Source organism: Molossus molossus, unplaced genomic scaffold (genome assembly GCF_014108415.1).
Source record: "Molossus molossus isolate mMolMol1 unplaced genomic scaffold, mMolMol1.p scaffold_m16_p_14, whole genome shotgun sequence".
NCBI lineage: Eukaryota > Metazoa > Chordata > Mammalia > Chiroptera > Molossidae > Molossus > Molossus molossus.
The window spans coordinates 31,010,921-31,027,471 of record NW_023425349.1 but is presented as its reverse complement, the minus strand read 5'-3'; the positions used below and the strand labels follow the sequence as shown (position 1 = coordinate 31,027,471).

At 52.3% G+C, this 16,551-nt stretch overlaps 2 protein-coding genes across 2 annotated transcripts in view; both read right to left on the bottom strand.

Annotated features, from left to right (window-relative positions):
- CORO2A (coronin 2A) overlaps positions 1-8,898 on the bottom strand; it is a 43,949-nt gene extending 35,051 nt beyond the window's left edge. Inside the window, exon 1 of the mRNA XM_036261470.1 lies at positions 8,832-8,898. The gene's annotated coding sequence lies outside the window, so the exon portion shown is untranslated. The remainder of the gene's footprint in view (positions 1-8,831) is intronic.
- A 6,167-nt stretch (positions 8,899-15,065) lies between these two features.
- TBC1D2 (TBC1 domain family member 2) overlaps positions 15,066-16,551 on the bottom strand; it is a 49,408-nt gene continuing 47,922 nt past the window's right edge. Inside the window, exons 12-13 of the mRNA XM_036261912.1 lie at positions 16,407-16,528; positions 15,066-15,561 (exon numbers count right to left, since the gene is read on the bottom strand). Of these exons, the coding sequence (XP_036117805.1) occupies positions 15,354-15,561; positions 16,407-16,528 (330 nt within the window). The 3' untranslated portion in view covers positions 15,066-15,353. The remainder of the gene's footprint in view (positions 15,562-16,406; positions 16,529-16,551) is intronic.

Sequence of the window (16,551 nt, the reverse complement as noted above, 5' to 3'; positions counted from 1 at the left end):
TTATTGATTTTTTAGAGCTAGAGGAAGGGAAAGAGAGAGAAACATTGATGTGAGAGAAACATTGATCAGCTACCTCCTGCACGCCCCCTACTGGTGGTCAAACCCACAACCTGGGCATGTGCCTGACCGGGAATGGAACTGGGACCTCTCAGTCCATGAGACAATGCTCAGTCCACTGAGCCACAGCAGCTGGACAAACTCAGTGGTTTTTATTCTTCAAAGGCCCATTGCCTCCAGCCTCAGGACCTTTGCACAGGCTGTTTCTCTTGTCCAGCATGCTCCCCTCCCCACCCTCACCTGGTTATTCCCTACTACTTTTCAGATCTCAGCTCAAATGTCCTTCCCTCAGAACAGCCTTCTGCAGTGACCCTGGACTAGCTACATCACTCTGCACGCTGTCACACCCTCTTTTTTCATTCGGGTACCCGCTCCAGGTTTTGTGGGACTCCAGGATTACTGCCCAGATCTCTTCATTCTGTGAGCCCACGAGGGCAGCATCTGTGTCTGTTTTGCTCTGCTCAGTATCCCTAGCATTGAGCCGTGCTTCATGTGCAGAAATGATCAATACATGAGTAGAAGTTGCATTCAAAGAATTAAATTTAAAATAACTTTAAGCCCTGGTTGGGTGGCTCAGTTAACTGGAGCATCGTCCTGCATACCAAAAGGTTGTAGATTCAATCCCCGGTCGGGGTATGTACAGGAGGCAAGTGATGGATGGATATTTCTCTCACATTGATGTTTCTCTTTCTCTTCCCCTCTCTCTAAAAATCAATAAAAACATATCCTTGGGTGAGGATTTAGAAAAACAACAACTTCAAGGAATAAATGAACGGGCTAGTCTGGGCAAGAGTTTAGGAATATCTGTGTGGGGCAGGTCTCTGCGGTCTCTCTCCAGGGTGGACCACAGGCCAGCCTACTCCTGGGAATGGTCATGACAAGGATGGGGCTAATGACCCAGCCAACAGGCTCTCAAAGCTCCTTCCTGTCCCTTATCTCCCAGCCCTCCTCCAGGCCCGCCCCATTACTCACAGTACAGGACACTTAATGACCAGCCCACTGGGGCATTTCTGTGTGAACATTCTCTTCTTCCCAAGGGCCAGAACTCAGGAGCCTTTTCTTTGTGGGGTTGGATAAGGACAAAGTGGTGGAATCTAGTCAGAGCAGGGTTCAAATCCCAGCTTTACCTCTTGCTGGCTGTGTGACTCCGCAAAAGTCACTTAACCTCTCTGGGCCCCTATTTCCTCATCTGTACAAATAGGACAAGAATATCTAGCCAGAGGTTGCTGTAAGGATTAAATGAGTAAAAAAAGTACATTAAGCGTCTAGTCTAGGGTAGATATGCCACGTGTCATATCTAATTGATTTCAAGACAGTTTTTAACATTTTAACATCTCTGAAACTGAAATGCAACTCATAATCACAGTTTGTCTGCCTTTTTTTCTCTACTAATGGATTATAAAATGATGGCACCTCTCATAGTAGATGGTGCCCTGCATTCGGTGAAATACAGCAGTAGCTGTTTCTTTGCTTCCTTTGCGGAGAGGTAGAAAGGTCTGTGTGAGTCCAGGGTCCAGAGACCGAGCACACACACTGTGGAGGGAAAAGGGTCTGCTGGGCCTGGTATGATGACACGGAACCCGACAGCATCAGGGAACATGAAGGCACAGGCCCTTCCCGGGCCTGATGGCCTCCAAGTCTGTCCCACTGCCCTGGTCTTACTCAGGGTGGCCGGGACTCCAGCAGGACCCTCACCTTTCTGGCTCTGACCCCGTGCTCCTGGTGACACAGCCTGCAGTCGCTGGCTTTGGGGGCAGTCTGGTCACAATGCTAACTGTGCCTGCAGCCACCTACAACCCCCAGGCTCTGTCCCAAGAGGAGAGTCCTGGGACCCACCCTGAGACCTCTCCTCCACTGTGGCCTATTTATTAAGCCACCCTGGACTCTGCTCTCAACTGCTCTGAAGGTGAGCCCTGGGATGTCATCCTGACCTCACTAAATCCCAGCGCCTCCTAAACCCTCCAGCCCGGTGACGCCGGTTACTCGCGCCTTCATTGTTCTGTTGTAACGTGTATCATATACAGCCAAATGTTTATGGCAATAAAACGTCTACCACATATAAAAATGCCTAAATAAAGAAAAGACAAAAGAAAATAAAATTCTGCCATCTAGTGATAACCTGCTTGATATGTGTCTGAATATTTCTGTATTATTTACATGTGAGCAGATATATTACTTTCCCATATTCAAACCAAAACAAGCTCAAGCCGTATGCTCTCATCTTGGAATTTCTAGTTAATGCAGCATTGCTGACCTCTCTCTACATGTGTGTTTCCTCTCAGTGACCTCATAGTGCTCCCCCATCCTCCATCCCTTCACCCGGCCAAGTCCCGAAAGACCCCTCAGACAGGTCCCTGCGGCCTGACCGGGATGCAGTGCTTATGGCCTTTCAGGTTTCTGGGGACACTTGTCCCCCTTCCTCCAGTCACAGCCGCCTTCAGGGCCCCGCTAAGCAAAGCAGAGCTCTTAAATCAAGGGTGTGAGGTGAATGGTGGCTGTCTGCCCCTGTGGGCTTTGATTGCAGGCCTTTCAAACAGACGATGTTCTCCCAGACCCAGAGCTGGCTGTATTTCCCCAACCCCCAGGGCTCCAGACGCCCCAATAAACTACAATGAACAGGTGCCTGGCATTTTATAGCTTGTAAAGTGTTTCCATACTCTATGCGATTCTCAGTCTCACAACAACCCTGTACATTAGGCAGAGCAGTAGCGATTATCTTCGTCTTACAGATGAAATGAATGAGGCGCAGAGAGGTAGGGCCATTTACTCAATGCTCTCCCTGCTTCCCTCCCATTCAGAGTCTGGGCAACTGCAGACTGCAGTAACAACCTGGCTCTGGCATCCCCTCCTCCAGGGAGCCTTCCCAACCCCCGCCCCGTGCACCCTGGAAGGCAATGATGGGTCTGGTTTATCTCCCCATCCATACTCCCTAAGCATGGAAAAACCTCACTAGATGGCTGCTGGGATAAAGATCATTACAATTAAGGCAGGAGACAGTCTTTCACTTTACATGAGGACAAGGGGCATAAAGAAGAGATAGGACTTGCCTACCGAGCAGGTCAGGGCTCCCTCCTCAGGGGGAGCTTCTTCTGTTCCAAAGTGTCCCTTGCTATCTGCAATCCTGGACTCCAAGCACTGCCAGAGGTTCATTTCCTGCTCCTCGGCACCGGCTGGGCCCTACCAGGTCCAGGCAGATGCAAAGGGGAGTACTGTGGAAGGGGCTCTGGGTAGGGGAGGCTCAGTCCCCCAGCCTGGGCCACCACCCTGGGGTAGCCTTAGGAATGGCAACAGTAGCTGGCCACCCACTGGGCACTTTCTGGGCCACTCCCTGTGCCAACACTTTCTGTCTACATCTCGCTTCGTCCTGCAGCTGGCACCATTATGATGCCATTTTCAGGTGCGGAAAAAAAGGACCCTGGCCCAAAGCTCCCTCAGTGGCTGCAGTGGGCCTGGAAGCCTGGGCCGCATCCCTGGCAGCAGACAGCCCCAGGGCATGTGGGCACGAGAGCCAGAAACAAATGTACAGTCAGAGTACAAGAGGCAACTCCTCCCAGGAGACTTGCAGGCTTGGTTTGGCACGGCCCCAAACTCTCCCTCCCGATCACCCGGCCACTTCCCACCCAGGCCGGCTGGAAAATGAGACTTGAGCCCAGGGAACACGGGCTGGCCCTGGCAGTCCCCAAGTACCCCTGTGGGCAGGGTCATGCCACCTGCCAGCTCCCTGCAGGCTGCAGGCTCCGGGCCAGGCTGGAGCAGCTGTCGCTTCAGCCCTGCACAAGTTCTCAGCTCCCTGTTTCCTCAGAGTAAGACCTCACATATCTGCTCCCCACGGGCTGAAAGTGCTGAGCAAGGCCCTGCCTTCCACTGGGCTTCACTTTCCCTCTCTGAAATGACGCCAGGAGTGGGGTGAGTGGAAGGTGGGGGTGGGCGGCGGGAGGGGTTTTTCTCAATGGAACCCACCAACTCTGACACTGCAGGGTTTGCCTGTAAGCAGCATAGCACAGTGATAAAGACCCTGACACTGGAGCCAGACAACATGGGTTCAAATGCATGGCCCTGGGCAAGCTGTCTAACCTCTCTGGGCCTCAGTGTCCCCATCTGTAAAATGGGTATAACAGTAGAAGAAAGACTGAAAGTAAATGCAACAAAAAATTTATATTGATTATCTGAGATGAAAAGAGATGTGGGTAATTAATTTTGTCTGTTTTCCTGTCTTTTTCTAAATTCTCCACTATTAAGTATTTATAATAGAAAGAAAACAAATATACTTTCTTTGTGAATGAACTTTATTGAGATACAATTTGCAATATAATATACCCATTTAAAAAATAGGAATAATAATGAGTAACAGCATCTATTCTACAGATTGTTTTGAGGATTAAATGGGTTAATGTGTGTAAAATCTTAGACGGTACCTGGAGCATAAGAAATGCTATTGTTTGCTAAATAAATAAGTCTGTTTGCTAAATAAATAAGCCCAAGACCATTCTGACTTCCTCCTCTTCCTGCTCACCTGGGCTGGACCTTCCACCTCATCTCCAGCAGCAAGGTGCCCCGTGTCCACTGCCCAGCGCCACTTCATCATCGTATGCCTGGACTACTTGCACAATCTTCTCTCTGTACCCCCCAGGAATTGCATTAACAGTCAAATCTGGCCATGTCCCTGCTCTGCTCAATAGCCTTCCATGGCTCCCCACTGCCCTGGACTAAAAGCCCTACTCCTACATGAGACACTGTTTCAGCAAGTTATTTAAGTTCTCTGTACCTCTGTGTTCTTCACTGAAAAAGAGAGATAAAAATAGTATCTCCCTCACAAACTCATAGGACTCCATGTTGTCTGGGTGGGGTACACAATCTGACTCTTAGCCTCTCTCACCTGTCTCCTCTGCCGTCTCCTGTCGACACTGTTCTAGCCTGCTCTTCCTTGAACTTGCCAGGGGTGGCCCTATCTCAGGGCCTTTGCACTGGCTGTTCCCTCCACCCTTCCGCCATTCTGGGATGGCTCTTTCCCCAGAAATCAGCCCAGCTCACTCCTTACCCTCCTAGACTTTGTCCAAAAGTCGCCTTCTCAACGATTCCCCTGACCACCCTATTTAAAACTGCACCCCCCTCTCCCTTCCCCCTCACGCGCCAGAAATGCAGTCCTAACGTTAATTTGCTCCATCTCAGTTATCACCATCTATTTTACTTGTTTTTTTCCTATTCAATTGTAAGTTCCTTTACAACACATTTTTTGGTCTTTTTTTTTTTTTTACTGTCAAGACTCCTCCCTGCACAGAAAATACCTAGCGTAATGTAGGTGATTAGTAAATGAATGGTTAAATGACTAAATGAACACTGTAATGCACATAGGGCAGAACCAGGCAGATGGAAAGTACTCTGCTCTTTAATGATATCTTTTTTCCATTTAGGCTGAACCAAATCAAATTGCCATTACTTATAAGTCAAAAGGAGCCAGACATTGGCCATTTCACACAGTTTAACCTAATATGTTTCCCATGGCAGCCTGCAGGCCCCTCAAGGCCTAGCACACAGAAGTGCCCAATAAATGTTTGTCCACAGAAATGAAGTCACCTACTCCTGGCCCTTCACACTAGGTGTGATTGCCAAGTACCTCCTCTCTGTCTGAAGGAGGCAACGCACAGACTATAGACTTCAAATAATAAATAGAGGATCTTGCTAAAGTATTTTCTGGTCCTCCTGAAAAAAATCTCTGTCACCTGATATCTGGTAAAGAACATAAAAATAAAAACGCACTCACTCTAAAATAACCCAGGTTCTGGCCATTTGGAAATAACCAAGGTCTAGGGCTGAACCAAGTCCCTTCCCAGGGAAGAAGCCCAGCTCCCGTCTCTGGGAGGATTCATGTGATGATGGCAGAGGGAGGGTGGAACATTCTTTGGTTATCTCTGTGTTCACTGCTCTTTACAATAAAGGCTTTGGTTAAAAGAGATTTAAGTCTAGAACATGGGTTATCAGACCTAAAAAAAAAAAAAATCAGCAATCACAGAATGTACCCCATTTCACAGATGGGGGAAGTAAGGTACAGAAAGCGGAAGGGTTTGGCCAGGGTTAGAGTGGGCTCCAGGAAGAGTTCATCCTGGAATCTGTCTGCTGGCTTAGTCCTGGGGTCTTTCCTCTGGACCACGCTGCTTCTTTGCTGGCCGTTGTGCTCATCCCTCTCTTTCTCTCTCTTTCTCTAGTTACTTCCTTATGGGAAAGTCCTCACAGTAGAAAGCTGGGGGACAAAGGGCAATTAAGAAAATGTTCATGGACTTTTGTAACAAGTTGTCAGTCAGACTGTCCTGCAAAATTAAATCCACCAGAGAATCCCCATAGCCTTGTCAGCATAGAGGTTTATCCTTTTATATTTATTTTTGCTAATTTTATAGGAATAAATAAAGACTGCTTTCATGTACTATATGGTATGCATTTACACACACACACACACACACACACACATACACACGTCTTGGAATCAGGATCCCTGGGCTTGGATGCTGGTTTGCTTTATGACCTTAGTCAAGTCATATCCCCTTTGGAGACAAGGATGCCTATCTCTACAATGAGGGGGTTGGATGAGATAATTTCTTAAGATCCCTTTCAGCTTGGACATTCAGAATTCCATGGTGCATTTAAAAATTATTAGCATGGAATGACTTTTTTTTTTATCCTCACCTGAGGACATTTTTCGATATTTTGTTCAGATGGGGCGGGGGGGGGGGGGGAGAGATAGAGAGAGAGAAAGAAACATGAAAGGGACACATCGAGTGGTCGCCACCCACATGACCCAACCAGGGCCAGGGACATACTGCAACCGAGGTACGTGCCCTTAGCGGGAACTGAACCTGGATCTCTCCAGACCGCAGCCCGATGCTCTAACCATTGAGTAAAACTGGCCAGGGCTGGAATGACTTTCTAATAACCAGAATCTGCCATGCTCCTAAAAGCCGCGCCCAGATTTTACAAATGTAGAGATGACAGGAGACGTAGGAAGCACTTTAGCCTGTGCATCAGAACTATGCTTGAATCACAGCACATATACTTAGTCTGCTTTTAAGAGGGGCTAGTAACACTCATTTGTGATCTAGTTCCAAGTTCTGTGCTGCTCCACCATGGCCAGAAGGCAAGGCCATGGTCACTTTTTTCAGCCCTTAGAATCACAGACTTGAGGTAAAAGGTAGATCACCCTGAGCAAGTGCTCATCCAGCCTCTGCTTGCATACCTCTGATGACACAGAGCTCACCACCTGCCCAGGAAGCCCCTACTTTCTTTTAGTTGTAAGAAAGTTCCTGGGAGAAAGGCAGATCATGAGGGGGACAAGAGAGACCAGAATGCCCAGACTCCCTTTTTTTTTTTTTTTAAATATGTTTTCATTTGATTTTTTAGAGAGAGAGGAAGGGAGCAAGAGATAGAAACATCCAGGTGAGAGAGAAACCTCCTGCATGCACCCTACTGGGCATCAAGCCTGCAACCTGGACATGTACCCTGACAGAATTAAATTAGGACCTTTCAGTCCATGGGATGATGCTCAATCCACTGAGCCACACCTGCTGGGCAGAAGGCCCAGGCCTGGAGAAGGGTTACTCTGGCTCCTCCTCTCACTTGAGAACTTTGACAGCTGCTAACCCAAAGGTGCACAGGAAGTGCAGGGCCACATTCCTGTCCTAATGCAGGTGGGTTCTGAACAAGCCCCAGGCTGATTACTGCCCGCCAGGGGGTAGACACCTCAGGTCCCCCTTCCTGCCTTTGCTCCCTTTGGCTGTGGCTGGAGAAACAGTGCTGAGCCTGGGGCTGTTTAGGTTGAAGGTGAGATTTATGGGTCAGATGATTGCCCCTGGGTGGGGGTCAGATGTTGTCTCTGTGCCCAGAGCAGGAACACCAGAATCCAGCTGTTTAGTGCTAGTGAGATCCACATCAGAAAGCGTGTGCAATGGACAGCAAGACTTCTGGAGGGAAGTTCACAGAGGGGCTGGGCCAGATGCTGGAGGTCTTTACTTACAGAGCATCAGCCACAGTCCTTCAGACATGTGCTCTGTCCCAGACCCACCCCTATGGCTCACACTCTCAGCGCTGTGAGGCCTCGGGATCCAGCAGAGCTGGGACATAGAGCTGGATGTCAGCAACTGAGCATAGTTAAGGGACTTCCCACACCATTCCTTAAAGCCAGACGCGTGCGTGGGTCTGGTCCAGGCAAGTCTGCAACCAAGGACCCCACCTCCAACCTAGGGATCCCCTAGACCCAGACCGCGAAGCAGACTTGGCAGGCAGACTCTGACAGCCCCACCTTGCATGCCTAGGCCGGGTGGATAGGGACCTGGGGGTGTCCCCTCCTCCTGTTTTTTACACCAAGGGGGAGAGTACCAACACGGGTTCCGAGGGTCACTCAGGCCACAAGGGGGCCTGTCGGGGCCGGCTGGCCACACCCGGAGTGAGCAGCCCTCACTGCGGGCGGGAGTGGTGGGCGGTGCAGACAGCGCCCATCCGGGCCCTAGCCGTCGGGAGCATGGACCTTGGGGTGGGCCCTCCTCATGGCCCAGTGAGGAAGAGGCCACCATGTGCCCTCTGTCCCAAGGGGGAAACTGAGGCCTAGAGAGAAGCAGTGCTTTGTGCAAGGTCACGCGGAGGGGCTGGAAGCCAGGTCCCCCGCGCCCGGCCGGGTCCCCGCGTCGCGCCCTGCCCCAGCATCCCTCCTGGGGTGCTGCAGCCAGGAGACGCAGCACACACACCGCGCGGACCGGGAAGGCATGGCTGGCAGCGCGGAACCGCCCTACCTTGATGACGGCCGCGCAGGTGGCGGTGGCGTCCGGATCCGGATCCGAGCTCCTCGCCGCCCGCCGAGTCCCGGAGCCCAGCGCCACCGCCTCCACCCCCCGCAGCCTGGCGGGCGGGGCCGGTGGGCGGGGCCGGAGCCCAGCACAAGCCCCGCCCGCGCACCCCTCCTTCTCCACTCCCCCAGCCGCGCTCCTGGCCCCCCGGGGCTGGTCTCGGGGCGTGCACACACGCAGAGAACAGGCGCACACACCGGCGCGCGTACCGCAGTGATTGGGGCGGGCTCCCCGGCGGCCAGACTGCGGCTGGGACAGTCAGACCCGCCTGGCTTCACGTCCCGCCGGTCCCTCGCACGGGACAAGGGACTCGACCTCCCGGAGCCTCCGTTTTCCCCTTGGAATGGAAACAGTAGTCGTGTCTGCCTCAGAGAACTATTTGAGAATTAGATGAGACGATCTAATTCACGCGCCCGGTAACAGAGCCGCCGCCGGAGAAGCGCTAAGTAAACCCGGCCCTGGAGCTAAAGGGCAGGGAGCGCCGCAGGAGAGTAGGGAGGATCTCCTTCCTTCTCCTGGTAGCCAGGAGGGGGCACTGCTGCGCGGTCCGGCAGGCTCGGGGTCCGGGGTACCCTAGGCAATCTGGAGGAGATGGGGAGCCCCCGCCTTTGAATACCACCTTCTAACATTCATTGAGCCAGGTCCTGTTCTTCACACCTTAAAGCATTAATTACCTTACTTAACGATCACGCAAACCTATGAGGTTACACTATTACTTATTTTACATATAAGGAAGCTCAGGCACAGAGGCTAAATACCTTGCTTAAGAACACACAGCTTATTCAACACTAGGCAACGTGGCTCCCAAGCCCAAGCTGATAGCCACTCCACCTCTCCTGGAGAAAAGCTGTGTTGTATCTCCAGGGCCTAGAACAGTGCCTGAAACATAGGAGACACTCAACATTTGTTGTGTGATTGGAAGTATATACTCTGGCCTGGCAGGTGTGGCTCAGTGGTTGAGCATGGACCTGTGCACTAGAGGGTCACCAGCTCCATTGCCGGTTAGGGCAAGTGACCGGGTTGTGCCCGATCCCCAGTGTGGGGCGTGCAAGAGGCAGCCGGTCGATGCTGTCTCTCATTGATGTTTTTTAAGAAAAATTTCTTTTCCTTTATTAATTTTTTTTAAATCCTTACCTGAGGACATTTTTCCATTTTTTGTTCAGATGGAATGGGAGGGAGAGAGAGGAAGAGAGAGAGAGAGAGAAACATCAATGTGAAAGGGACACATCGAGTGGCTGCCACCTGTACGACCAACCAGGGCCGGGGACAAACTGCAAACAAGGTACCTGCCCTTAGCGGGAACCGAACCCGGGTTTCTCTGGACCGAAGGTTGACGCTCTAACTGCTGAGCCAAACTGTCCAGGGCTCTTTTATTGATTTTTTAGAGAGAGTGGAAGTGAGAGAGAAAGATGGAAACATCGATGAGAGAGAACATCGATTGGCCGCCTTTGCATGTCTCCCACTGGGGATCGGGCACACAACCTGGGCATGTGTCCTGACTGGATTTCGAACTGGCGACCTCTTGATGCAGGGGTCGATGCTCAACCACTGAGCCACACCGCCGGACTCTCACTGATGTTTCTATCTTGATGTTCTCTCATTGACGTTTCTATCTCTCTCCCTCTCCCTTCCACTCTCTCTAAAAATCAATAAAGAAAAAAAAGAAAGAAAGTATACACTATGTCCTAATTTACATAGATTTCATTTAATTCTGCTAACTCCTTTATTTGGCCACTATGATCACCACCACTTTACAGATAAGAAGAAAATTGAGGCTTAGAGTAGTTAAGAACTTGAAGGCTCTTGATTATCTCCTGAGAAAGAACAGCCAGGCTCAAAGCCTGTGATTCAGTGTTTACGGGCCACTTCCCTGCCCAGAGCCAATGGGCTCCCCGCTTATCACCCAAAGTCCAGCAGCTAATCTGGCCTGCAAAGCCCCAGCCCTGACACAGGACGGTGAAAGCTGGCCTGCTCAGTAGGCCAACTGAATGCACACTTCTGGTATTGGCATGACAGTTGGTTATTTGATGTTTCAGAAAAGCACATGGAAAATCAGAATGTTGTGGGAGTTCCTTAAATTTATGGTTCAATACTGCCTTTATTTTTCATTACACCTGGGGGGTGGGCACCATAACCTTGTGAAGACTAAGGCACTTGAATGTCTTAATTCACCTGGGGCTCAGGCAGTCTCTCTGGTGCACGTACCCCTCTCCTACCTCCTAGCATGCTCACACCCCTGTGCCTCTGCTCACGCCTTCTCTTCCATTAAGAATTCTTGCCCTGGCCGGTTTGGCTCAGTGGCAGAGCGTCAGCCTGCGGACCAATGAGTCGCAGGTTTGATTTTGGCCAAGGGCACGTACCTCGGTTGCGGTTCCCCAGCCCTGGTCGGGGTTGTGCGGGGGAGGGGGGGGGCAACCAGTCTATGTGTCCCTCTCACGTCAATGTTTCTCTCTCTCTCCCTTTCTCTCCCTCTCTCTGCCTCTGACTCTATCTGAAGAAAAATGGAAAAAAGTATCCTCAGATGAGGATGAAAAAAAAAAAAAAGAATTCTTACTGCATCATCTCCCACTGTCTAAACCTACTCATCCTTCCTTCCAGACTGGGTACCAACACTCTTTCTTAGGAAGCCTCCTCAGACGCCGTGGATGTGCCCTTCTAGCCTCGTGTCTGTATCATCCCACCCTGTGCATAAAGACAGGTGGCTGGGACTGTTTGGGGAATGCTGGTTTGACAGGACTTCTGGGGGCAGTGGGTATATGGACCAAGGAGCAGAGGGGCGGCCACTGGAGGCCTCTGTAATAAACAAAACCTAGGACCCTTCTTGGAGATGCTGTGTGTGTCCTCATTTCCTGCTCCTTCCCTCCCCCTAACCCTGTTCCACTTCCAGCTATTCCCTGACCATCCTCTGCATTGCACACATGGGGAAACTGGGTCCAGTGAAGATGATTTGCCTAGCTGGAAAACCACATAATAGACCTGCCTCCAAAATTGGGCCCATCTGCCAGTACCTTCTACTGGGCCGTATTACTGATTGGGATGGGCCAGGAAACCAACACCTTTCTCCCCTAGGTGTCAATATGGCCTGCTTTGTTTAATTGCCACATAAGGGACCAGAATAGGTGTGTGTGTGTGTGTGTGTATGATTGGGAGGGGGGGGCAAATTCTATCTACCTGCCCAACATGGAGCTGTCTGTACCATACGGCCCTGTGCCCAGGGGAGATGGAGCCGAGAAATAGGGGGCAGCAGCTCCTGGGAGGTGAGGGCTGAGTGTGGAGTAGCCCTGAACACAGGCAGTCTGCGGTGGGGGGAGGGAGGCCTCTCAAAGTGCCCTCCAGGCCCTTCCTTCTCCTTTGAGGAAGCCCTTTATTCTTAGGGATTTTGGCCCAGGGAAGTCTCCTGGGTAACTCTTTCCCCTTCCCCTGTAGAATGGGGTGTGGACCTCAGCTTCCTGGGGGTCTAATGTCTGGAAAGGGGTGCTTTGAGCAAGAGGTCCCATCCCCTGGGGTAGAAAGGTGGGAGCTGTGAGGGATCAGATCCTCGTCCTGGAAGGCAGCGGCCCCTGGGGATGGGGGCGACAGCTGTGCTGCAGGGCCAGGAACCTGACACCAGGGGTAGGCCCCAAACGCCCTTCAGGAGGAACAGAGGGAGGGTGGGCAGTCTCTCTAGGAGCAGCCGCCGCAGCCGCAGCCCTTCTCAGGAGTGTGACTCCATCTCCACCTGTCCCTGCTACAGCCTGCTGGGCAGGCTATCCCCACAGGCCCTGCCCCACTCGGGAGGCCGTGGGCCAGGCCTGTGCTTTCCCCTGGGTCTGTGGGGGAAGTGAGCTGGGGGGAACCCTCCCTGGTTTGCACCAAGGGCCTCTAGGCTTGAGCATGGCTTAAACTCAGTGGCTGTGACTTTGGGCCAATTAACCTCCTTATGCCTTTGCCTCCTCATCTATACATTGAGCGTGGCCTGTAGTGGGCTAGTGCTCCAGGACGGTCATTTCGCAGCCCTGGCCTGGCTCTAGCTCCCTCTTCAGGGCTGGAGGAGGCCCCATGAGTCAGTACTCCTTGTTCTGTGGTCCCCAAACCTCTCAGTGTGGCATAATGCCTGTGCCCCACAGCAGGCTCTGTCACCAGTATATTTTTTTCCTTTATTGATGTTAGAGAGGAGAGGGAGGGAGGCAGAAACATTGATGAGAGAACATCGATTGACCACCTCCTGCATTGACCCCTGATTGACCCCTCCTCACTGGGGACTGGGCCCACAATCTGGGCATGTGCCCTGACTGGGAATCATACTAGTGACCTCTTGGTACATAGGTCAATGCTCAACCACTGAGCCACACCAGCTGGGCAGCACCAGTATTTTTAATGCTCTCAGTGTACCATGATGCTCATGCCCCACAGCAGGCTCTGAGCGGGGTCCAGCACCAGTATTATTGTTTTAATCCTCACCTGAGGATAGTTTTCCATTTATCTTTAGAGTGGGAGAGAGAAAAAGAGACAGAGACATTGATAGGAGAGACAAATCGATTGGTTGCCTCCTGCACGACCCCAACAAGGGCCGGGGACAAACTGCAACCGAGGTACATGCCCTTGACCAGAATCAAACCCGTGACTCTTTGGTCTGTGAGCCGATGCTCTAACCACTGAGCAACCGTCCAGGGCCAGCACCAGTATTTTTAAAAAGCTGCTTAGAGGACTCTGTGGTGTGGCCGTATAGGGACCAGGTCAGGTGGCACAGTCCTGGGTCAACTGCAGAGCCTTCCCCCTTCCCCCAGTGGGGGAGGGGAATGAGAAATGGGGGGGGGGGTAGAGAGGAGGGAGAGAAAGATGAGGGAGGGGAAGAGAGAAAAGGAAAGAATGGGCCAGGGCTGGAGGGGAAGAGGAAGGAGAACGAAGAGGTTGGGAGTGGGCAGGGAGGGAAGACAGGAGGGGAGGGTGCCATTTATCTGGCAGCCCCTGTCCCATCTGGGATGGTTTACTCTTTGCTAAAGAGGAAATCTGATTTTCAAGGTGGAGTCTGAAGGACCACCTGGGCCCAGTATCCCCTGGAGCCTTGGGCCTTTGCAGGCCTCAGAGACCTCTTGGTGATGTTTTCTTTATGAGAAGGCCACTCACTGCCTGCGGCTGCACTTTACTCTGTGCCAGGCACCAGGCACCAGGCACCAGGCTCATCACCAGCGTCATGTCCTTGTCTCCTGGTGACGGCCCTTAGGGTTGCAGCACCCAGCCAGGACCCCAGTCAACCTCACACCGTCATGCTTCACAGATACCGTCTAGTGATGAAAGGGCCTCAGCATATGAAAAAAGTAGAGTAAAAATGAGAAAGGCCATCAAGCTCATGTGGGGCATTCACAGGAAACCCGGTGTCCTTGGGCCAGCCTGCGGCCTGTGAATGTAATGGGAAGAGCCCTGAGCATCCCCGCCCCAGGGCTGTGCAGGGCCAGTGCAGGGGCATGGGGTGCCTGACGTGCCAACCGAGTTCACACCTGTGGGTGACAGAGGGCCTGTCTCTTGTCCAGTAGTGGCCATGGTCTCCTTCCCCAGCCCTGGACAGGAGCCTCAGATCAAAGCTAGGTTTCCATGTGAGAACCCCGCACCCCAATCCTTCATACCAAAGACTGCCAAGCTCAAGGCTACACTGACAGTCACAGGTTCTGTTGAGAAATGAGCTGCCACTGTCTGTGCGGCCTTGACTCCCTGCCTTGAGGGGGTGGGGGAAGCCTGTCTGCTGAGGAAGGGCCTGGAAGAGCCCAGAACTGAAGCTGCTGGACAGCTGACGGCCAGGCTGCAGCTGTCACTCACCGCCCTTCCTCACCCCGCCCACAAAGTCCGTGGTGGGAGATCCGGTCAGACAACTGACCCAGGGCTCTCTGCCCAAGCCCCACACCCAGTTCCTCTAGATGGCGGGCAGGGTTTTCCTTGGGAACCCCCACCCCCAAATGGCTGTGAGCAGAAAGGAGAGCATAGGAGCCAAACGCAGGAAACCGGCTTGGGCAGAGGGAGGCGCTCTTGCCCAGGAAGACAAGCCGTAAGTGCACAGGCCGCCCTGGGGAATCCGGAGGGCTGGCCTGCAGATGCCCTCAGACAACAGCCAGGGGCATCCCAGGCCGGGAAGGCCCTTGTGGTGGGCTCACCCAGGAACAGGCGGTTACTGAGAACCATGTAAGCTCCAAAGCTCGTGAACTATTTTTCATATTTATGTTGTTTTGCACAGATAAACTCAGAGAACGTTCCCGGTTCCCTATAAAGACGGCACTCTGTCTATGTGCTGAAGCGCTGAGGAGCAAGTGAGAGAGGGGCAGCATCCCTGGGTATGTGCTCATGAAAGGGTGACCCAACCAGCAGGCGTTCCGATGGGGAGACTGGAGCCCAGAGAGGGGAAGGGACTTGCCCGGGGTCACATGGTGATGAGGTCATCCTCCTGTGAGCCTGCCAGTTGAGGGTGGGAAGGGCTTTGGGGGAGCACAGGTGGCCATGTCAGGCCTCCCCATCCCCCTCGTCCTCACTGGTGCAACCCTCAGGCACCACGGGGACCAGGGATGCCCGAGTCTCCAAGTAGTTGGCCTTAAACTGCTCCAGCTCCCGCAGCTCCGCCTCCAGCCGCTCCCGGTGGGCTGCCCGCAACTGCCGCAGCTGTTTCATAGGAAAGGGGTTCATGTCATTGAAGGCGATGTTCATCAGCTTCCTGCGGGGAGAGCACAGTCAGCCCAGAGCAGTGTCCCACGGCGCCCGCACTCACCATGCCTCCCCGTCAGGCCTGCATTCACTCTGCTCACACGGCTAAGGCCCGGCCCCTGCTCACTTTCTTTTGTTGTTGTTGAAAGTATTACAGATGTCCCCCTTTTTTCATCATTGACCTCCTCCTTCCCGCTCCCACCCCCTCCTACCTTCCCAGCCTAGTGTCCCTGTCTACTGGTGTGCATATGTGCATATCAGCTCTTTGGTTCATCCCTTCCTACCCCTCCCACCCCTCATCCCTCTGAGGTTTGTTAGTCTGATCCCTACTTCTGTGACTCTGGATCTATTTTGGTGGACAGCTTATTTTGTTCATTATGTTCCACAAATAAGTGAGATCATGTGGTATTTGTCTTTCTCTGACTGGCTTATTTTGCTTAGCATAATACTCTCCAGGTTCCTCCATGTCATCTCAAAGGATAAGAGATCTTTCTTTCTTACAGCTGCATAGTATCCCATTGTGTACATGTACCACAGCTTTTTTATCCACTCATCTACTGATGGGCACTTGGGCTGTTTCCAGATCCTAGCAATTGTAAACAGCACTGCTATGAACATAGGGGTACATATATTGTTCCTGATTGGTGTTTTAGGGAGCTCACTTTCCAGGGAGGAAATGGTAAAGAAGACAACCCCCACTCAGTCTTATGTACTGAGGCAGGAGCAGCTTAGGGCTGATTATGGGAGCCCTAGCCTACTAAGGAGAGGTTGATCAGGGAAGGCTTCCTGGAGGAGGAGACACATGAGCAGGTGTGGGTGGTGGGGAGCGGTGGAGAGAGCAGGGTGGGTTCTCACCGGCTGTTGCAAATGGTCTTGGTGAAGAAGTGCAGGTACTGGTAGATCTCCAGGCTGTCCCGCAGCCTCAGGATCTCCTCCTCGTTGTACTTGAAAATGGCCAGGGCATAGCGGAACACCACCTGGGGGCAAGGTGGGGGCTCAG